Source organism: Chelonoidis abingdonii, chromosome 3 (assembly GCF_003597395.2).
Source record: "Chelonoidis abingdonii isolate Lonesome George chromosome 3, CheloAbing_2.0, whole genome shotgun sequence".
Classification (NCBI taxonomy): domain Eukaryota; kingdom Metazoa; phylum Chordata; order Testudines; family Testudinidae; genus Chelonoidis; species Chelonoidis abingdonii.
The window spans coordinates 140,468,650-140,492,015 of record NC_133771.1 but is presented as its reverse complement, the minus strand read 5'-3'; the positions used below and the strand labels follow the sequence as shown (position 1 = coordinate 140,492,015).

General features: G+C 41.4%; 1 protein-coding gene across 1 annotated transcript in view; it reads left to right on the top strand.

Moving 5' to 3' along the window:
* NID1 (nidogen 1) overlaps positions 1-23,366 on the top strand; it is an 81,747-nt gene that overhangs the window by 44,256 nt on the left and 14,125 nt on the right. The window contains exons 13-15 of the mRNA XM_032775043.2: positions 16,292-16,519; positions 17,472-17,644; positions 20,754-20,880. Coding sequence (XP_032630934.1) covers positions 16,292-16,519; positions 17,472-17,644; positions 20,754-20,880 — 528 coding nt within the window. The remainder of the gene's footprint in view (positions 1-16,291; positions 16,520-17,471; positions 17,645-20,753; positions 20,881-23,366) is intronic.

The window sequence follows — 23,366 nt, the reverse complement described above, 5'->3', positions numbered from 1 at the left end:
GAGACTCCTAAGTGTATTTAGGGCCAGATTTTCTAAAGGTCAAATAAATAGGGCTGTATGTAGTGAGTTGATACCACAATTGTGTATACACAAGGTCAGTTAGGCATTTAACTGGCTATTTGCTCATACAAACCTAGCAATTCAGCATGCCATTGCATTCACACTTTTAGTGTGCCATCTTTGTCTCCTATGGTGTTGAAAATCAAGCCCTACTGTTAATATGATTCAATAGTTTCTTCACTTTTCAAAGGAGCCCATCTTCATATTTTTCTGGGTTCCCCTTCTCCCCATCCCCTCATTGGTTGCATATTTAAATTTATGACCTTTCAGATAGGTCTTATAGGCTCTTGGTGTCTGGTCCCTCATCCCTGTTTTCACTTGATTTAAAGTAGATATCTGTGGGAGTATTCATTGTATTATCTTTCAACTGATGCAGTGTGTTATGAAGGGGAAGGAGGAACACATGTTCACTCCTTCTGCAGTAAACAGGGCAAGATATAGTGATTCTAGTCCCTGTTTAGGGAAGTCAGTGTCTTGACATAACAATGGGTATAACCTGTTCTGAAAAGGGATCTATCTGTCTGAACAAAACAAATCTACTCTCTTTTTTTGTTAGGGTAATAGCTCTCTAGCCATTCTATTTTTATTTAAAGTTATTTAACCAGATGTTTCAGCTACTAGAATTATTCCTGTCCTTGTGAGGCGTTTGTGTAATTTGCAATACTTGTTTTCTTTCACATATGTCAAAATTAATACAGCTAATGAGGAAAAAAGAACTATTCCTGCCTAATGCCCTGTGGGTATTAACAACTTTTATTCAGATAGGATAAGCTGTCCAGTAAGTATATTAACATGTTGCACTGTTACTGCGTGGCTCTCAGATTGCATAAGTGGAGGAAATGGGCATATTGGTTTCAAATTTGTTATTGTAACTGGTATCGCATTAATTCTATAAATAATTTGTCACTTTTCATTTAAATTACATTACAAACCTTTTCAGACATTTTACGATAAAAATGCTGCATATGAAGAGTAGTTACTAGAAAACGGCAGTTCCGGTCAAATAAAAACTGACCCAAACACGAACCCAAAATTTGCCAAACTTTTTCTTAAGATTTGAAATTGTAACAACTCTTTTTTTTTTTTTTACCTCATCTGTTTCTTCACATTCCAAACAGAAGTGTTGAAACAACTATGAGAACCATTCTTCCTGTTCTTGGGTCTAGAATTTGAGCTTGTGTAAATCCTTGCAGCTCCACTGGCTTTGTTTAGGCTACACCAGTTTATACTACTGGACAATCTGGCCCAAAATGTTCAACTTGACAGACCCAAGAGTTTCAGATGAACATACTTGGGTAGTTAATCAAATCTCTAAGCCATTTGAAGCTTGCCTCTTATTAGTACTACTTATGAAACATTTTTGAAAGAATGGTTCTTTCTATTTATACATTTCTGTAGTACAGCACAAAGCAAAATGTCAAAATCTTTATGCAATTGACAGAGTATGATTTTTTTTTTTTTTTTTTTTAGAGCCTTCAACTTTTTAAAGTTTGCCTAGATGTGTACTTAAATGACATACTATATTATGACTGAAGCTTAATTTTTAGGGGGTCTTCCCCCTATATTTCTTAGTTGCCCTAAAAATCAAAACTTTTAGAACTGAGTGCTTAATGTCTCATCACTGAGGCAAAAGAGGCATTTGCAGCACACTAGTAAAAAGTTGTTGTGTGATAGTGGTATTTTATGTTTGTGGATCATATTTATTTAACTCTTCCTTAACAGCACATATGGTATGTCAAATCGTCCAATATTTGTAGACTTTTCTGTACTAACTAAACTCACTGGAGTAGATTGAAGCCAGATTTGCAGCATTAATTCTGAAGCTCTAGCTTTTGTCACCTTTTTAAGCCAATATTTCAGTATTCTTAGTTTTCATGCATGAATACCTGTGTGTATAGATGGAAAGTTATATAGTGTTTCTTGCCTCATTAAGTATTTCTCAAACTAACCTGAAGATGAGAACTGAGTTCTTGCCTTAGAAGGAACTTCTAGGTAATTTGAAACCAAATTGAAATTTGAAGATTCTAAATTTTTCCATGAATCACAGATGTAGAAATATTGCTTTGACATCTGTTGCATCCCCTTTGTTACAGCAGAACCAATGGTTTAGTATATTGAAGCTGGCAAATTAATGTTATGCAGAAAGCCTAGTTTTAAGAATATATTGAATTTCATCTGAATATATATAGACGTGTTTTCACTGTTCAAAGTTTATTATTTACTGCATAAAACAAATGTACACTAAACCTTTGTTTAAATTTATTATGGTTAATACAAAGTGACTTTTAGTGTATAGTAGTAGCTTCATAATATTTTTACTGCTATGTAGGATGACTTCTACTATATTTCTTTATGGAATTTGCCTAAATGCTTTTAAAAATCTGGTCCCAAGTGCCTAGTACTCCAGCTGCACCTTACATCTGCTGAGTTTAATACCCTATTTGTTTGGCTGGTCATCATAATTTTTTTTTGAGTCCTATACCTTACTTGACCTTCCACTTTCAAGGTAAAATATCTTGCTGTGTATGGATCTATCCTAAAACAGTGTTAGTGGTAATATAATAGCTAGTAGGGTTTTTAGTACCCTGTGTTTTTTAGGGCTGAGAATCTACTAAAGTTCATTAAACTTTTTATGTTTCTGGGTTTTTTTGTTTTTTTTTTTCTTATGACTTCTGCTGTGAATTAGGGACATACCTAAACCACCAGCATCTGTCATAGCATTCCCTCTCAGATCTGAACCTTAGAGTTCAGAAAATGAGATACTAGCACATGAATCCTCTAAGCTTAAATTACCAGCTTAGATCTGATAGCACTGCCACCACCCAAAAATATAGTGTTTTGGGGCTCTCTGATCTCCCCAACCTTCCCTGGGGACCCCAAGAACCCAAATCCCTTGGGTCCTTAAAACAAGGAGAAATAAACCATTCCCCCTTCTTTCCCCCTCCCAGACTTTCCCTCCCTGGGCTATCCTGAGAGATTACTGATCCAAACTCCTTAAATCACCATGCAGAGAAGGCATGTCCTATCCCTTCACAAAAAGGCAAACGAATTCAAGAAAAACAGAGAGAGATTTCACCTCTCCCCCGTCCGTCTCCCTTCAGCAGTCCTGGTGAGTATATCCCAATTCCCTGGGATAAAAACAGGGAAACAAGAAAAACAAATCAGTTCAGGTCTCTAAAAGAACTTTTAATAAAAGAAAGGAAAAAGTAAAGAATTATCTCATGAACTTCAGATGTAAATATTACAGGCGATCACTATTCTTACAGACGCCAAGAAAGAACTTTTCCCCCAGTAACAATACAAATAGTAAAGGTAGTTAACCCAGACCAGATCCCAATTGCAAATAGAGTAAAACAATCAAAGCCTGAAACCGCGTTTTTACCTTACTATTTGAACGGAAACTTAGAGAGCCTGTATAAGTCCGGTCTCGTTCAGACCACCGAGAGAAGAACACACAACGGACAAAGACCACAAACAAAAGCTTCCCCCACCCAATTTAAAATTCTAAAGTATCTTTGTCTCGATTTGGTCCTGGTAGTCGTGGGTTTGTTAACCTTTCTAGGTGAAAGAGACCCATTACCCTTAGCATCTGTTTATGACAGCATCAAAATTAGTTTAGCTGCATAAAGTTTGATGTACAAACTGATGGTAGGATAAGAAACTTATCCTTTGGCAAGTGAATTAAGTCTGATTGGAATACAGTAGAACTCTACTACTTCTCACTTCAGTAAGCTGCAACGCTGGTAATTTCTCACAAAAAAGCTTGTGGTTACTCCACTCTCAACATGAGGGGTAGTAGGCAGATGCTGTGTAGAGGGCTTCATAAATCGCTAAAACTAATTACTTGTTATAAATATACTATGATGATATTTAGTTATGAAGTTTGATCATAATTAAAACCAAATTATACTTTGATTAAAAGTGGACTCAAGTACATGGTTCAGCTTATTTGTATAAACTGTGCTTTTGTCCACTTTATTGGCTGACTTTTTAATATGTGGTGCTCCACGTGCATCTCCCAGCTGGAGTATTTTAGTGAGGATCTTACTTGTATCAAATTTACTGTCTATCCAGGCTTTTTCCCTCCTACCTACTTCTTCCATATCAAGATAGGATCTCTAGTTGACCTAAACTAACTCACCTAATACACCTCTTACCCTATTATAAAACGCTGTCCTGGGAGCCAAAAAAAGTCGTTACATTGTTTAAGGTCAAACCACGCTATATCGACATGCTTTGATCCACCAGACGTGCGCAGACCCCCTTCTCCCCCGCTCAGCCCACCCCGAGCACTGCTTTACCGCGTTATATCGGAATTCGTGTTTTATCGGGGTAGAGGTGTCTCTCTCCAGATAGCTATCAGCTTGGAGATTTTCATTCGACTAATTGCTCAGTCCTTGCTACATATAGTTTTCACAGCAGCTTATACAACTGGCTGCTTATGATTTTTTTATCACAAAAAAATGAGTCTAGCTACTGCTGAAATGGGCCTCTTGAAACAATTAAACTGACAAGTAGAGATGGGCCCAAGCCACAAAGTTTGGACTTAGACCTGAACTTTACTAATAAGCATCAAGATTCAGAACTAAGCATCTGTTGAATCTAATAGACAAAATGTTGCTTTATGCAGCCTTTGTTTTCCTTGATACAAAATTTAATCTTGAATTCTGGGCTCCATACAATGAGTAACAATCTGTTTTATGCATTTTTCTTTTTTTCTTTTTTTCTTTCTTTTTTTTTTTTTTTTTACCAGTACATGGTAAATCTTCTCTCAGAAGTAGTTGTTGGAAATTGTCTGGAATTTCACATTCATTCCAAACTTGGCCACCTTGTTAATGAAAGAGTTGATGTGAGCAGTGACATTCCAGCAGCTATTAAGAATGTCTGAACTTCATTATTTCCTCACGCTTCATTTTTTCAGTTAAAAAAGAAACAGATGTCTGAGCCCTCCCACGCCTGCAAACCCCAGAGGCTATGTTTACTAAACAGGAAAAAAAAAAAAAAAAGATTCTTGGGTTGGGACCTATGGCCACTAAATCATATTTTTACTTCAAGGTCCCAGAGACACAGACAAGGTTTTCCTCTCGAGGCCAGAAGAGTAATGTGTATAATCTCTTTCATATGAGAAATGCATTGACAGCATTAGTCTGTTTACTGTTTGTATTATATCACTACAAATACAGGTAAACTGATAAATAGGGGTGAGATTTTAATGTTGACATTTTTAACCTGTTCTTTGAGACTGTTCAGGACTAGCAATTGAAACCCAGTGTAGTTTCTTGTAGTACCCAGAATGAACTGTCCAAACAAGAAACATAAAGTAACTATGAGATTACATAATGACTCTGGGCACGGTATGAAAACATTTTCTATAGTTTCCATTTGAGAATGAAAATGTGATTGAGTTGGTAGATCAGAAGTTGAAAATATTTTAATGGCTTATAAAACTGACTATCTGAATTTGGCATGATTCAAAGCCAGTGCATAGTCACTTTTGATGGGTGACTAAGGGGAGGAAGATGTCCTATATACTATGGAACTTGAAATAAATTGAAAATAACATGGATGCTGGAAAGTGTGATGGAACAAAAATTAAACAGCTGTTGCTATAGGAAGGTCATTCTTATACATTTATAAGGCTGGTCTACGCTGGGGGGAGGGGGTCGATGTAAGATACGCAACTTCAGCTACAGGAATAGTGTAGCTGAAGTTGACGTATCTTATTTTGACTTACCTCCCATCCTCATGGTGTGGGTTCGACAGCCGTGGCTCCCCCGTCAACTCCACTTCTGCCTCTCGCCTGGTAGAGTTCTGGAGTCGACGGGAGCGCATTCAGGGATCGATTTATTGCATCTAGAGGAGACACGATAAATCAATCCTCAACAGATCGATCGCTACTTGCTGATCTGGCGGGTAGTGTGGATGTACCCATAAACTTCAAGGCCAGAAGGCATCACTAAGACCATGTGGTCTGACTTTCTTCATAACACCAGCTACCTCACCCAAGAATTTCTACATCACCCAGTAGTATTTGCGTCCAGACCATAACTGCTGTTTGAGCTATAGCATATCTTTTAGACAGACATTCTGTCTTGATTTACAACACTTCAAGTGATGGAGAATCCACCACAGCCCGAGGTAAGATGTTCCACTGGTTAATTACCCTCACTGTTAAGAATATATGCTTTATTTCTAGTCTGAATTTGTCTAGCTTCAGCTTCCTAACATTGGATCTCATTATGCTATTTTTGCTTGATTAAAGAGGTATCTAACATCAGAAATCTCTTTCGTCATGTAGGTACTGGTAGAATCACCATTTAAGCTTCTCTTGGATAAACTAAATAGATTGAACATAGATATCTCTCTGTAACAGATTTTTTTTCAGACCTTAAATTATTCTTGTAGTTCTTTTCTGAGCCTTTTTCCAATTTTTCAACTTCCCTTTTGAAGTGTTGACACCAGAATGGGACAGAGCATTCCAGTATGGTCTCACCAGTGCCATGTGCGAAGGTAATACTGCCTCTGCACTCCATGACATTCTCCTAGTTATACATAAAAGGATCCTACTTACCCTTCTAGCTGCAGCATCATATTGGGAGCTCAGTTACTTGTCTACTGCTGTGCATCCGAAGAAGTGAGCTATAGCTCACCGAAAGCTCATGCTGAAATAAATTTGTTAGTCTCTAAGGTGTCACAAGTACTCCTGTTCGTTTTGTGATTTTTAAGTCCTTTTCAGAGTCACTGTGCTCCAGGATACAGGCCCTGTAACAAGGTGACCGTTTACTGAGCGCCCACTCCTGTGGGGGGGGCTGGGTTCTCTTTACAGGTACCCTGCCCCTTTTAGCCCCCTAAGAACTATGCACAGGATTTCACATAAAACAATTGCTGTATTAACACCACCCCTACCTGGGGCCAGTTTAATAACAGAAATGGGTCCTAACAGTCCTCCAGGGTCCCAAAGTAAAGTCCATCACCACACAACAGTCCATACTTAACTCTCATGTTTGTCTTACAGCTGGAGCGCGTCTTCCATCCCAGTCTGTTCTCATCCTTCTTCTTAGCTAGGTATCAGCCTTCTGACATGGCCTCTAGGCTCAAACTCCATCGAGGTTTCCTCAGAGCCTCTTGCTCCCTTGGCTTCTCTCTAGATCACAGCTCCCTTGGTCTCAGGGTCTTCCCTGCAGGAGCTGTTCATGTTCTACAATCTCCAGAGCCTCCTCACTTCATTCTTTTTCTGTTTGTTTTCCACAGTGAAGCAAACTTGATTGGATAGTTATAGCTGCCACCAGCTACAATTCCTAAATACCTCATGGTTTATATTCTCTCATCCTGCCCTGTATCTTTCAGGTAAGGTATGTTGTAACAAAGCCTTTCTAATACTATCCCTTTTCCCTAATATTTTTACTACAAAATATAATAACTTTTGTTAGCTTAATATCAGAGGGGTAGCTGTGTTAGCCTGGATCTGTAAAAGCAGCAGAGAATCCTGTGACACCTTATAGACTAACAGACGTTTTGGAGCGTGAGCTTTCGTGGGTAAATACCCACTTCGTCAGACGCAGGTGTGCGTCTGACGAAGTGGGTATTTACCCACGAAAGCTCACGCTCCAAAATGTCTGTTAGTCTATAAGGTGCCACAGGATGCTTTGTTAGCTTAAGCCATTGAAATTCCTCAATCTTTTTCCCTTTCTTTATCAAAACCCTTACATACCCATAAAAGGTGATCAGTTATTTCTTCCACCTTACATCACATACATAGTCCATCTTTGTGTTTGTTTATTCAAAAAAGATTTTTGTTTAAACCACAATGACCAGTTAATACTCTAAACAAAATCACTTCATTTTTCCTGTCCGGGCTCGGTATTTCATTATCCTCTACTCAAAAGCACAATTCAAAAAATCATCTTCATCTTCTTTCATTGATCCACATTTTTACCACTTCTCTTTCTAAATCATTCTGTATGAGGTGTCATGCTGTCTGCAGGGGCTCACAAGTATGAGTGCCAACCTCAGGGCAGACTGTCCAGGAACTGGATGCAAACCCCAAATTGTTTGTGTTCTATAATTTAGATTTCACCAACCAAGTAACACATGTGAACTCCTAAAGCACTATGACAGCCTTAATATGGAGTCACAGGCAGTCCCATTTGGCTCCCCAGTCTTGTCACCCCAGGCAAGCATGCCTCTGTGATAGATGGTTGCTTTACACCAAAAATCGCAGCAATATTCAGGTTACTCCTAGTCTCAAAGGACCAGTCACTCACCCTAAGTCATTTTGCGCCTTAGATCTCACACAAAAGACCATGCTTGTAGCCACACCTGTAATAAACTAACGAAAGGTTTATTAATTAGGAAGAAAAAATGAGTTGTTTATAGGGTGACCAGACAGCAAGTGTGAAAAATCGGGACACGGGGTGGGGGGCAATAGGAGCCTATATAAGAAAAAGCCCCAAATATCGGAACTGTCCTTATAAAATCAGAACATCTGGTCACCTAGTTGTTCACAAGGTTAAAGCAGGTAAGCATACATGCACAAAGATAGTCTTAAGTTCAAAAGGTTTTAGAAGTTTCTTTAATAAGCAAGCTTTTTTGTCTTTTGAGCTACTTGGGGATCTCTTGCATATGTTTAGATATCTCTGCCCATCAGAGTCCAGATAGCATACAGAGACCTTCAGGTGAGAGATTTTTATCCATTTCCCTAGAGCCTAAGCTGATGGGAGAACTCTTCCTGGGTGGATGGGGGGAGCAATCGACAAAGTCTTTGTTCCACAATGGCCCATTTGTATTCAGCAGTCCTTCCTGATGGGCAGGAGGTAACACCTTCTGTAGGAATCTAGCATTTTGCATTAGATGAAGTTTTTTTTCCTGTTTGGTGAGTTAGAGTTTCTGAACAAATATTTTACAGTTATAGCGCAAACACTTAAACATTACCTTTATAGCATGGGACATACTGTAAGTATTATAAGCAGCACCCTCCAAGCATTCCATACATTCTAAACACTACACACATTCTTATAACACGAATATCAATTTTAACTATACGAACCCACAGGTAAGCCAGACTGGTTTCCAACTATTCATTTGTGAGTGTTCAGTAAGGCCTGGGGCCTTGGCAGGTTAATTTTCATCATTGAGTCAGATGCCACCAGCAGAAGGTTGATTTGATTTTCTTTTTTGATGGTTCAATTTCTGTAGTTTCCACATCAGAGTTTTCTTTTTAGAAGACTTCTGAAAGCATGCTCCACACCTCATCCCTCTCAGATTTTGGACGGCACTTCAGATTCTTAAACTTTGGCCAAGTGCTATAGCTACTTTTAGAAATCTCGCATTGCTGCCTTCTTTGCGTTTTGTCAGATCTGCAGTGAAAGAGTTCTTTAAAATGAACAACATGTGCTCCGTCATCATCCGAGACTGCTATGACATGAAATATACGACAGAATGCGGATAAAACAGAATAGGACGCATACAATTCTCCCCCAAGGAGTTCAGCCACAAATTTAATAAATGCATTATTTTTTTAATGAGCATCATCAGCATGGAAGCATGTCCTCTGGAATGGTGGCTGAAGCATGAAGGGTCATATGAATGTTTAGCATATCTGGCACGTATATACCTTGAAATGCTGGCTACAAAAGTGCCATGCGAACGCCTGGTCTAACTTTCAGTTGACGTAAATAAGAAGCGGGCAGCATTACCGCCGGTACATAGAAACAAACTTGTTTGTCTTAGGCCACGTCTACACTACGGGATAATATCAAATTAGCTAAAATCGGTTTTATAAAACTGATGATATAAATTCGATTTCAGGCGGCCACACTAGGCACAGTAATTCGGCGTTGTGCGTCCATGGTCCGAGGCTAACGTCGATTTCTGAAGCGTTGCATTGTGGGTAGCTCTTCCGTAGCTATCCCATAGTTCCCGCAGTCTCCCCCGCTTTTGCAATGATAGCAGAGATGGTTACCGGTCGTTCTGTACCGTCTACTGCTGGAGAAAACTGGCAATGAGATGACGGTTATCTCTCTCCCTCTGTACTGTCCGTGCTATCATGAGTGCCCCTGCTGAAATCGGCCGGGGGCGCAACGCAAAAGCAAAATTGGGATTGACTCACTTGGGACTGAGTCAATCCCTCCCTTATGTTTCTAAAAAATAGAGTCAGTCCTGCCTAGAATAAGGGCAAGTGTATTAGAGGACCAGTGTATCAGAGCACAGCTGCTCCGTGTCAGTATTCACAGGGGGTGCCCCTGCAACAACCCCACCCGTTGCTTCCTCCTCCCCCAACCTTCCTGGGCTACCGTGGCAGTGTCCCCCCCATTTGTGTCATGAAGTTATAAAGAATGCAGGAATAAGAAACAGAGACTTGTTAGTGAGATAAAATGAGGGGGAGGCAGCCTAGAGCGCCAACAGGGGCTAGCTATGACAGTCCAGGCAGTACGGATCGGTTTTCTTTACACAGGAAAGGGAGGGGCTGATTGAAGCTCAGCCCCCAGTTGCTATGATGAAGACAGTTACCAGCCGTTCTGTACCATCTACTGGGAGTAACTGGGAGTCATTCCCAGTTTTTACCCAGGCGCCCCGGCCAGCTCACCTGAGGCCAGCCAGGAGCACTCACGGGCTGATGGCGAACGACGGATATCAGTCATATTGTACCGTCTACCACCGGGGAGGGGGAGAGGAGCGGATACTGCTCTTCACTGCTGCAGCATCGCGTCTACCAGCAGCATTCAGTACACATAGGGTGACATTGAAAGAAGTCAAGAAATGATTTCTTTCCCTTTTCTTTCACGTGGTGGGGGGGGGGAAGAAACTGAGGAGCTATTCCCTGAACCACGCAGACACTGTGTTTGAACCTACAGACATTGGGAGCTCAGCCAAGAATGCAAATACTTTTCAGAGACTGCTGTGGACTGTGGATAGCTGGAGTCCTCAGTACCCCTCCATCCATGAGCGTCCATTTGAGTCTCTGGCTTCCCGTTACGCTTGTCACGCAGCGCTGTGTATCCTGGAGATTTTTTTTTCAAACGCTTTGGCATTTCGTGTTCTGTAACGGAGCTCTGATACAACAGATTTGTCTCCCCATACAGCGATCAGATCTAGTATCTCCCGTACGGTCCATGCTGGAGCTCTTTTGGATTTGAGACTGCATCGCCACCGCGTGCTGATCAGAGCTCCACGCTGGGCAAACAGGAAATGTAATTCAAAAGTTGCGGGGCTTTCCTGTTTACCTGCCCGCTGCATCCGAGTTCAGATTGCTGTCCAGAGCAGTCAGTGGTGCACTGTGGGATACCGCCCGCGGAGGCCAATAACGGTCGATTTCCGTCCACAACTAACCGTAATCTGATATGTTAATATCGAATTTTAGCGCTAACTCCTCTCGTCGGGGTGGAGTACAGAAATCGATTTAAAGAAGCCCTTTATATCGACTATAAAGGGTGTTGTAGTGTGGTGGACGGGTACAGCGTTAAAATCGATTTAGTGCCTGTGTTGTAGTGTGGACGGGTACAGCGTTAAATCGATTTAATGCTCTTTAAATCGATTTAAACGCGTAGTGTAGACCAGGCCTTAGTGATTGGCTGAACAAGTAGTAGTACTGGGTGGACTTGTAGGCTCTGAAGTTTTACATTGTTTTGTTTTTGAGTGCAGTTATGGAACAAAAAAATTACATCTGTAAGTTGCACTTTCAAGTAAATAGATTGCATTATGGTACTTGTATGAGGTGAATTGAAAAATACTATTTTTGTTTGTCATTTTTACAGTGCAAATAGTTGTAATAAAAAATGACTATACAAAATAGACAGTGCTCATTTTGTATTTTGTATTGTAATTGAAATCAATATATTTGAAAAAATCAATATTTAATAAATTTCAATTGGAATTGTATTGTTTAACAGTGCCATTAAAATTGTGATTAATCATGATTAATTTATCACGATTAATTTTTTTGAGTTAATTGTGTGACTTAACTGCAATTAATACACAGCTCTACTTACAATTCAAACTACAAAAGAGGGGAAAGAAGTGCAGTGTAAAAGCAAAGTGATGAGTGCTTGTAGTTGTAGGATTTCATTTTTTTGGTTGGTGGTGATGGTGCTGGTGAATTTTTGTGTATGTTGTAATATGAGCTACAGTAAGCATTATGAGTTGAAGCATGAGAGTAAGGGTGAAAGACTAGCCAAAATAAATGTGTGTGCTCAGTATAGAATGCATATGCCGATGATGATTTTATTCCTGTTCACAGATTTTTAATAAAAATATTCATCTAAAGTAGGCTGTTTACAAGAATGAAAGAATAGATCTCAAGATAACCTTTAGACAGTTGGATGGAACTGAAAGCTTACCACAAATCCATAAATATAAAAATGCACATAGAGCAGGTAGCACAAATGAGTGGGAGGATGATTTTCAAAGGTACCCAATTCTCATTGAAAAGCAGTGGGAACTGGGTGTTTAGTTGTCTTCTGTATCTTTATAAATATAGGCTAAGACTTTAAAAGTTTAAAAAAGCCATGGGCTCCAGAGTCTGGAAACTAGATGTCTGATCCAATAAGCTCTTACTTATGTGAGTAATCCCATTGACTTTATTGGGACTAATTGCATAAATAAACATTTGCAAGATTGATCCCTAGCATTGCAATAGCAAATAAAGCATAGGGTTTTTTGTTTGTCAGGGAGACTTAACAAAACTGCAGGGTGAACTGCTATGGTTATATAAAAAGTATCTTCACTATAGCTGCCTGTCTATGTGATGAAAGTGAAATTATTTTGCTTGGGATTCTCTTACATAAATATTTTTGTAAACTCTTATCAGTTGACTATGGCTTCAGTTCATGAGAACTCTGCAGATGTGTTTTGGAAACTTTCATTCTTAACATCTACATTCTTCTTAACTAACTATCGGAAAGGAATTGTCAAAACTAAGGCCTCAGTCCTTCAATTGGAGCCATGTGAGCAGCGCTTTGTGACTGTATGGAGTTTCAGGATCTACCAACATGGCTCTGATTGCAATATTTGCCTCAAGTCCTAATCCTGCAAACAGTTATGCATGTGCTTGTTTAAGTAAAGTTGAACACGTATAAATATTTGCAGAATTGGGACTTAAATTGGTAGTCATGAGTAACTTGCAACTTACCATTTTGCTGTGGGTTTTGCCATCTTGTTTTTTACTTTCCTATAACTAGCATGGAAGGTATCCTTGTAACTAAGTTCATATACATATGTTAACTCCAAGATCCTTGTGACATTTCTATTTAGCTGTAGTAAGACTGTTTTATATAACAACCAGATTACAGTTAGAGTGCATGCATTCCTTTCTATAATTCGTAATTGCTAACTCCTTTTAAAAATGTATTCATTCTCTTGATTTATATTTAGAAATTTAAGTTGTTAATAAAATAACTGCTGGTTTAGTTTTGTTAGTGTAATAGAAATTCAATATTGACTGAGGCTATTTGGTAATTAATTCTTGGGGCAGCGAGGAGCAATGGCCAACCTCTGGGATTCGTATTTGTTTTTGGAGGAAGGAGGGGCTGATGCCTTCTCACAAAGATAATTTGGATGGATAATAGTTTCCTTTTAAACTCCTAGAACAGTAGAAAAAAGTGGCTGGCTTCCACCTGCTATACACCCTCAGCTTTCACTGGAGAATGCTATACACAGAACATGACCTCTTAAAAAATGCAAGCAGTGTGGGCAAACGAGCCAATTACTACATTCCCTGCTTTTTTTTATAGTGCATTGCTGGGAAGATGATCATTTCAAACACACACAAAATATTAGCTCTATAGTGTTTCTTAAAAATCTGTGCTCTACCTTGTCTCAATGTACTTCACCACTCACATTAGAGCTGAGGCCAAATATTTCATTTGTTTAGAGACGCTGAGCTGTTCTCCAGATATTTGCATTTCCCTATTTTAATTTTGTCCAGGTGTCTGAGATGTGTCCCAAATCTGTCCTTGCATAACTGGTTTAAATATCTTTATTTATTTTATTTTTTAAATCTAAGGTTTGTATCCATGTGACTGTAAAAACCATACAAATGAGCTGTGTCATCTGCAGAGCCTGTTCTACTGTCATTGTTCCTTACTAGGCTGTTGTATGGTGTAAAACACAAACAAATAAATGGAAGTGGTGATGTTAAACCTTATCATCAAACAGTTCATAGTGGTTGTTGCTGGCTGGCTGGAGAACTGGTTCTGCAGGCTGAGAAAGGAGGTAGGGTATGTGCAGTCACAACTGATCTCTCCCTCCCTCCCAAAACGCTGCAGGGACCTTGAAAGTAAGATAACACTAATCCAGCCAGTTGTGTCTGGAGACATAAAAAGTAATTTGTCTGTATGTTTTGCGTTTCTTTATGGTGAAGGGCAGGTCAAAGGAAAAGCTGGTGTTCCTCCCATGCTACTAGTCCCTGTTTCATGAGGTATATGATTACAGTATATTTTTTCATAAAACCATTTTGTGATGTCTTTTGGAAAAGCTGTTCTTCAGAGGACTGTGCCCAACCCTCCTGATCATACAGAATGGTGATGGTTCCTTTGTGACCTTTTTATTAACAGCTTTCCACAGGTCATGGGGCTGCTGCATGTCATCAGTTTCTAGACTGGTACAGGAAATCCTACCTTAATGTTGTAGTTATGTTCCTGAAAAATGCAACTTTGAGTGAAATGATGTTAAACTAATCCAATTTCCCCATAAGAATTAACGTAAATAGGGGGGTTAGGTTCCAGGGCAGCTTCCCCTACTCTGCAAGCACCAGGGGCGGGGGACTTAACCCTCAACCCACCCACTTCACCCCTTCCCCCAAGCCCCTTGACCTGCCGCTCCTCCCCCATCCCTCCTAAACGCCGTTTGTTTGCCATGTTCGGGAGGCAGGGGAGCGAGGGAGGAGGCGCACCGAGTCCTCCCTCCTACCCGGGGCAATCAGCTGGCTTGCCACATTCGGGAGGGAGGGGGAGCCTGTGCGCCGAGTCCTCGCTCCTTCCCCCTCTCTCCAAAACCCCGCAAGCCAGATGATTGCCACCGGCTGGAGGCAGGGGAGGGAGGCGCGCCGAGTCCTCATTCCTCCCACCTCCCTTCTGTCCGGGGCAATCAGATGGCTTGTGGCCTTTAGGAGGGAGGAGGGGAGGAGCAAGGATTTGGCGCAGGTTCCCCCTCCCTCCCCCCAGCCCGGGGCAATCAGCTGGTTTGCGGCATTCGGGAGGGAGGGGGAGCCTGCACGCCGGGTCCTCCCTCCTGCCTCCAAAACGCCGTAAGCCAGCTGATTGCCATGGGCAGGAGGAGGGGGAAGGTGCTGATCCGGGGATCTTCCAGCGGGTAGAAGGTGCTGGGAGGAGGGGGGGGGGGGGCAGTAGAGAGGCTGCCAGCTGTGGAGAAAGCAGGCAGCCAAACAGTGTAAGAGTGGAGCATTGCACAACTTTAAATCAAATGTTCTCTAATTGATCAGCAACAAAACAATGTTAAGTGGGACAACTTTAATTGACGAGTTACTGTATATCTGTTCTGCCTGATATGTCCTTCTTTTCAACACATTTACAAGACAGTAGAATCTAGTCCTATGATATCTCCGCCCCACACCCCTTGTTTATGTCTTCTCTCCCCCCACCCCCCTTTTTTGGACCAGACCACACTGTCTTTGCAGATACCAGAGGGATGTCACCCTGCTTGTCACATAAAGCCATAAGGAGGCACTACTCTTTCTGGCTTCTGCAGAGAACTTGTAATTTCTGCTGCTTATCATGGACTTGCTCTTGTGGATCTGAAGGGAGAGTCCCCCTTTAGAGCTGCAAAAAAAATTACATCTACTATATGGCATAGCTAATTAGCTGCAATTCTAGGGGGGAAGGGGTTTTGCAAATTGATTACACATTATGCTGCCTCCTCCTGGAGGAGTGAAGTTCCATTCTAGGTCACGATGTAAAGGCAGAATGAATACATAAAGTATTAAAATCTAGCATTTGCTCATGGTCTCAGACTATACAAAGTTACACTTGTAACACTAATTGATGGTGAAATCTGTTTTGAGATAAATGTGCCACACTTCCATTTGTCAGGTTATCATTGAAGTAACAACACATTATCTTTTCAGATAGGACATCAGGACTTGTAATAGTAAAAACTTTCTTTAAAGGCTGGAGTCTGGAATACTCTTACCATATTCTGCTGCACTAGGATGCTGTAGCTGGTCAGGTGTATAAAATATTCATTGCGTGTTTTTTTTTGTTTGTTTTTTTTTGTGCAGAACTGGAGAAAACTAAATGTCAGCGTGAACAAGAACAAGCTTTGGCTAGTGGGGGCTCTTCCTACTCACAAAGGCCCATACCCATTGGTCAGTTTGTTCCTCAGTGTGATGAGCGTGGGAATTATCAACCAACTCAATGCCATTCTAGCACTGGGTATTGTTGGTGTGTGGATAGGGATGGTAATGAGATTGATGGCACCAGAACTGGACCAGGAATCCGACCCCCATGTAAGTTGCTCAAGTATTTCTCTCTTCTACAGGTATCTCTTAAATTGTTGCAGCATCTATTTTCAGTGGATTCTGGTATACCATATAGGTGCAGCGCTGCACTGGAGTATTGCAGAGTTGTGCTATCTCAGTGGGAGCATACCTGTTGCTAAACCTCTTGAGGGCTATAACTAAGGCTCTGTTTTAGTACAGGCATTTTTAGTAAAAGTCATGGACAGGTCACAGGCAGTAAACAAAAATTCACGGCCAGTGACCTGTCCGTGACTTTTACTAAAAATACCCCTGACTAAAACTTGGTGGGGGGAGGGTGGTCCAGGTGCTGAGGGGGACGGAGGGATTGGGGGTGGGTGAAAGCACACAGGCACCGCCCCTGCAGATCCCATTGGCTGCAGTTCCCGGCCAATGGGAGTTGCAAAGCCAGCGCTTTGGGTAGAGGCAGCGCACAGAGCTTCCTGATCATTCCTCTACCTAGGAGCTGAGCGAGGGGGATGTCATCGCTTCCGGGGCCAGGTAAGTGCCGCCCAGAGCCCTCCTCCCCCCATCCTGTACCCCTTCCCCCTCCCACACCCAAATTCTGCTGCTGCTGGCTGGCGGGGGGGAGTGCAGTGGCCCAGACTGCCCCAGCAGCTGCCAGTACGACTGGCACAGGGGCTGCCTGAGCTGTCCCTGAGCCAGGTGCACCGGCCACTACAGAAGTTACAGAAAGGCACGGAATCCGTGACCTCTGTGACAAACTCGCAGCCTTAGCTATAACACACTCTATTGCACCACCACATGCAAGAAAAATTCAGAAGTTGTAAAATATCTGTTGTACTACTTTTCTTGTTACTATCCATTTATAGTGCTATTTCTTTCTAAGATGTTTGTAATTTATGCATTGAAGATAATGGTTTGCTTTCCTGTATTTATATGAACTGACTTTTTCATTGGCTTTTTGTCATCTGTCACCAAGGTCTGAGCACAGCTGCTCCTCCTGTTGTTATTGGGCCCTCTGTTCGACCAGATTCAATTCCTCTGCCCCCAGGAACACACTTACTCTTTGCCCAAAGCGGGAAGATTGAACATGTCCCACTGGTGGAAAATAGTATGAAGAAAACTGATGCAAAAGCTTTATTGCATGTTCCAGTGAGTATCTATTCTACTCCTATAGCCACTGGTGCTTAGGGAAAAATTGTCCTCTTGGTCACTGAAGAGACAGATTATGGACCTTGTTTAGAGGGGAAACTCTCTCAAATCTCCCTTACATTGGAGGACTTACTCATTTTAGTCCCAGATTTACCTGTGTTCCACATAAATATGGTATCCTCTCACTCGCTTATTAAAATTATTTATATCAGCAATAAAAAGTCCTGAAACTGAGGCTACAGAAAGAGTTATTTACACTAAATGAAAGGTTCCCACAGCATTTTAACTTTTCATCATGAATGAATCTTGCGTCCCTTCTTATGTCCAAAAAAGCCTATAGCTCGTATGTGGGAACACCTCACTCCCAGACTCATGGTTTTCATTGGCTTCCTGTCCACTGCAGCCTCAAATATAAAACTCCATATTACTCTTAAAGGTCTTCCATTGAATTTGTCTTTTCTCCTCCTGTCATCTGTCTTAATATCACCCTGTTCTCCAGTCAGTTCCCTAATCACCTCAGATTACTCAACTTGTCTGTCCCCCTCTCCAGGTCTGGTCCCTGTCGGTAAATCTTTTCCCCACATTCTTTCCCACTGTTTGGAAAAAGCCTCTTCTCAAATGACTCCCTGATGCTTTTCAAATCCCATCCTCTTTTCCATGGCATGTGACTCTTAACCAGTGGTGGGCAACCTGCGGCTCATGGGCTGCACACGACCCAGCAGGGTAATCCGCTGGCGGGCCACCAGACAGTTTGTTTACATTTACATGGCCACTCGCAGCTCCCAGTGGCCGCAGTTCACCGTTCCCAGCCAATGGGAGCTGCAGAAAGTGGTGGCCAGAATGTCCCTACAGCCCATGCCAGTTCCCACAGGTTATTCTTTGTAGGCCAAATACTGATCTCAGTTACACTGGTGCAACTCCGTGAATAATGTCAGTAGGATTGCCCTGATGGAAGAGTAGAATTGGGTCCATTGTCTCTTGCCTGAAGATTCTATATAATAAAAAACTGATGTAGATCAGAGCCAGTAGAAACTTGGGCAGTCAGGTTGATGTATAAGCAGAACTGGACATTCCTGTCAGTGAGGGTGGTGGATCCGTCTGTCTGGTCTGAATAAAATAATTTTAAAAGAGAAACTCCAGTGGAAACCTTCATAGGAAAGGCTAACTCTTAGTTTAATTGTTAATGAAACTTTTCCAACCCTTTTCCTTTAAACTGACATAGCTGGATTTATTTTTTTTTAATCCCAACTTCTAACTATAGAGAGATTTGTGTAAATGTCAAGCAGAAACAGCATGTTGCAACAGGCAAACACTCTGATCACCCTGTGACCTATAATTTGAATGCATGGTCAAGAACACCATGCATAAATAAATCTCATTTTAATGGATGTTTTTGAAATGCCTTGTTAAGGAGTTGTTGGACTCTTTGTACTCTTCCATTCTGTCAGAATCTTATCTTACTAAGGCATCACAAGAGACAGACTTAGGAATCCATACAAAGTGAGGAGTGTCCGACTAAAAGTCCCATCCAATTGCTATGATAAGGATACTTTAAATCTAAATGTGTGCTCTTTAGGTTCTGCTTTCTTTTGCAATAGATTCTTAAATCTGTTCTGCTTGTCCACTGACTGTCTCAGGAAGAGGAAAAGCTGTGGTTTATTTTAAATAAGAATAGTTCATGTATTAAAAAATGCAGTTTTAATTTAATAAATTGTTTTAATATAGTACCATTCATACAAAGCAGTTCACAAACTACACACACAGCACCAATGAAATGCAGCCACCTTGAGTATGTGGGTTAGTGGCAGGCAGCAACTAAACATTGCATTCCACATGTTAAAGGAATGTAGGGTGCAGGAGGAAGAGAACAGACTCCATATAAGGGCTGCCTGAGTGCTCCAGCATTGGGAGAGTAGATTGTGGGGACAGCACTTGAATGAGTGAGGAATGGATGCATGGTGTGTATGTATCCAGTAGACTGGGTGAGGAGTTGACGCATGGGAGTGTGGGGGGAACCCCCAGTACAATGTGGGTGCATGATGGACAGGGGTGATGGTGGTGGTGACATCCAGGGAGCAGTGGGTGCACAGGTATGTTGGGGAGAGAAGGTGTGAATGATGAGTGGATGAAATGTGGTTGGGTGAGTGAGTATATTGGTGGCTGGCTGTTCTAGAGCCTAGTGGCAGAGTGTGTGATGGGTGTGAATACGTACTAGATGTCACAGATGGGTGAAAATTTAAGGTAATGGAAGGACAGAAAGATGGGACAGTTAGAAAAGAGAAGTTAAGGAAAGAATAAAGAAGATGATGAGAGAAAAACAGTGACAGGAAGGAGGTACTCATGAAAGAATGTGTGAAAGAGGGAGATAAGGAAAAATTAATCTGAAGGAAAAACACTGAAAAGTCTGGAGGGAAATATCAGGATTCCTGAAAGAAAAATATGGAGAAGGAGGAAAAGGAGAAGAAGGAAAAGGAGAAAATAAGTAAAAGGCAAAGAGACTGCATCAGTCATTGAACTTGACACCAAAATAAACCAATGTGCATGGTGTTTAATCTGATATGCAAAATTGGTTATTGGAACTATCCAGAAAATTCGGCACTAACTCTCAGTAGGTCACTGTGTTTGTAACAGAATCAAATACAATTTAAGGCCTGATTAATTAAAGGAGTTTTGATTAAAAGTTTTGTGGGCTACTGAAAGATAATTCCCAGAATGCCTGTGCCTGCCAGTCCAGCCTAGATTTGTGGAGTCAGGATGACTGTTGTGAGATGGAGGGATCACAATTATTTCCTTTTTTAGATGAGTAAAGAGGGCATCTGGCCAGACTGCAGTCTGGACAAGGGTCGGGGTGCAGCAGCTTCTCACTTGCACTAACTACTTCTCCAACTGCTGTAAATCTGCTCCTCCTGGCCACCTACCTCCCACCTGTCTCTATAGCTCTCCTCCATAACCTGACTCCAGCAGGGCCCCTCTATTAATTTGCCTGCTGGGCCCTTATTCTTAACTTTGGCCCTGCATAGAGTGTGATGCTTAGACCCCAAGCCATTCTTTCTAGCTTTAGAACGGTTATTTAATATGAGGCTGTAATAATTTACTTACTGACTTACAGGACAGAGTTGTTATTGGAGTTGCGTATGACTGCATGGACAAGATGGTTTACTGGACGGAGATCAGTGGCCCCTCCATCAGTAGAGCCAGTTTGCATGGTGGGGAGCCAACAACCATCATCAAAACAGGTAGCAATATCGGTTTCTGCTTCATAGATTCATTTCCAGCAGTGAGTGTAAAGACCTGCATACACCAACCTGCACTTACCATCCAATGGCTCAGCCTGACTGCTCCAAGACTAGATTGTTTAAAAGAAGGTCAGATTGGCAGAAATCAGAGTGATTGAATAATCTTAGGTTTTAAAAATCTTTACATCTAAAAAACCTGTCTATTTTATTATTACTTGTATTGCGGGAGCACCTAGTGGGCCCAGCTCCATTGAGCTAGGACAGGACATACAGTCCCTGCCCCACAGAACTTACAATCTATGTATAAGGCAAGTGACAACAGGTGAATACATCTAACATGTAGGGGGAGCACAAGGTAACAGGGAGATGATTGTGAGCTGGGTAATGAGCAGCACTCACCTTACACCACCTGCCAAACTATTGTTGAGTTTTTTTGTAGGCTGCTCGGCAGGAGGGATTTGAAGGATGAAATAAGCATTTCTAATGGGTCTGCCATCACAAGAGCTAGGACAGGTCCCCAGCAGTTTGTACTAGTAGGTATGAGCTATTGGATAGCACCATAAACTACCTTTCCACAAACTTTCATCATGAAGTATAATGGATTGCTCAGCAGTCACAGTGCTAAACTGTACTCATACTTCTGCTGTACGTTAGCAAAACAAACTTCATGCCTATTAAGCCATTATAAACAGATTTGGGGAGGGGAGTTAATTTAGCAAAACAGTACAGTCACATTTAAAATTTTATTTTCTGTGTATCTGCTTTCGTTTGTCCTGTTTTTTAATAAGTATCTCCATCTGAGGTTTATTTCTATTGGAACTGAAAGGTGCTTCATTCACTTGTTAGAGATCAATACAGTTTGGACTAAATTAAGACTCTCAAGGCAGTAGACGGATGGGCAGCTTGCACTCCCCCTGGCCCACCCAACAGTGGTGGTTTTAGGGGACATTATCTCTGCATAAGGCAGAGGAAAGTGTCGTACTTCTTGGGTGCAAGTGCCAGACTGCTCAGCAAGCACAACTGGTACAGCTGTGCAAAAGACAGCGAACATGGGGCATTCTGCCCAGAATTGTCTATCTTGCTGGTATGTAGGGGCTAGAAGGGTAGCTCTGCTAGTGTCGCACCTTCAGTGACGAGGCTGTAGTTTCCTAAAGGATATAATATCTTTCCCTGTTTGACCCTGTGGGCTGGCTCTTCCCTACTCTTGAGCTGCATGCAGATCTCAGCAATCCGCTCTAAAGTCTTTGCAAGGACACACTCCATCACATACATGTACCTTATCCTGTTTTTAAGGGGGCAGCTCCCATTTCTCTACTTCCATAACTGATGCAAATATTTACAAAAATACCAACAAAACCTATACAGCAATAAACAAATATTAAAACATTCAAAATTACTACTAAATGCATAATTTTACAGTGTAAAACCATTTCTATAATTATACTTGATTCCAGGGTCCTCACACAAGCAAAGTGGAATTGGTCTTTGCCCTGCTTTGTGCTCAGGAAGGGGATGCAATCATAGAATATCAGGGTTGGAAGGGACCTTGGGAGGTCATCTAGTCCAACCCCCTGCTCAAAGCAGGGCCAATCCCCAGACAGATTTTTTTGCCCCAGATCCCTAAGTGGCCCCCTCAAGGATTGAACTTACAACCCTGGGTTTAGCAGGCCAATGCTCAAACAACTGAACTCTCTCCCCACTCATGTTGTTACCTCTGGAGTGGGTACTGTTAGGGGCAGGGAATAGGTTCCTTCTGACTAGCTTCTAACACTAGAACCATGACTTGGGCCTCCTAAGGGCCTGATGTCCAAAATACTCACAAGACTCCCTTTCAATTCTAGTAGAACTAACCTCAAAGGTGTATTCTAGACACTTACAGTGAGTCTGTGCCCATCCACGTATAGAGGGGTTGGTGGAAGGACTACTACTTTCCATGCTGTTTATCTTTATCTTTAAGGACACTTCAGAACAAAGCTCTTTTTGCTTATCTGAATAAGCTAGCAGGGGAAGGAAGCATAAAATAGAAATGCTGACACACACAATTCTTATTGATAGTGGATTATATGTATATTGCAGTGACTTTTCGGAGAACCTGTGACTTCATTTAATGAGAATTGTATTTGTTTCACATCTTCCCTCCTTCTTACAGTGTGTTGTACATTGTAGAGCCATTTAACACTATATCATGAAGGGGTGAAAGCAAATGTGATCAGTACTTCAGGCCCATAGGTGGTTTGTTATAACCAAGTTGCATTTTCAGGTAATCTTCCATGTCTTTTGTCTGCTGTGGAAGCAGAAAGCATCTAAAGACTCATTCAGGACTCTGTTGCCCTTGTTGCTGGTGCAGATTGTGACAAATCAAGTGCTTGTGAAGTGATGCTAGTGCAATAGTTTTCTTAATTTTCTGTACAAAACATCAGATGCATTATATCGTGGAATCAAAACAAAACACTAAGGTGTTGACTAAAAGTGTTTAATCAGGCATT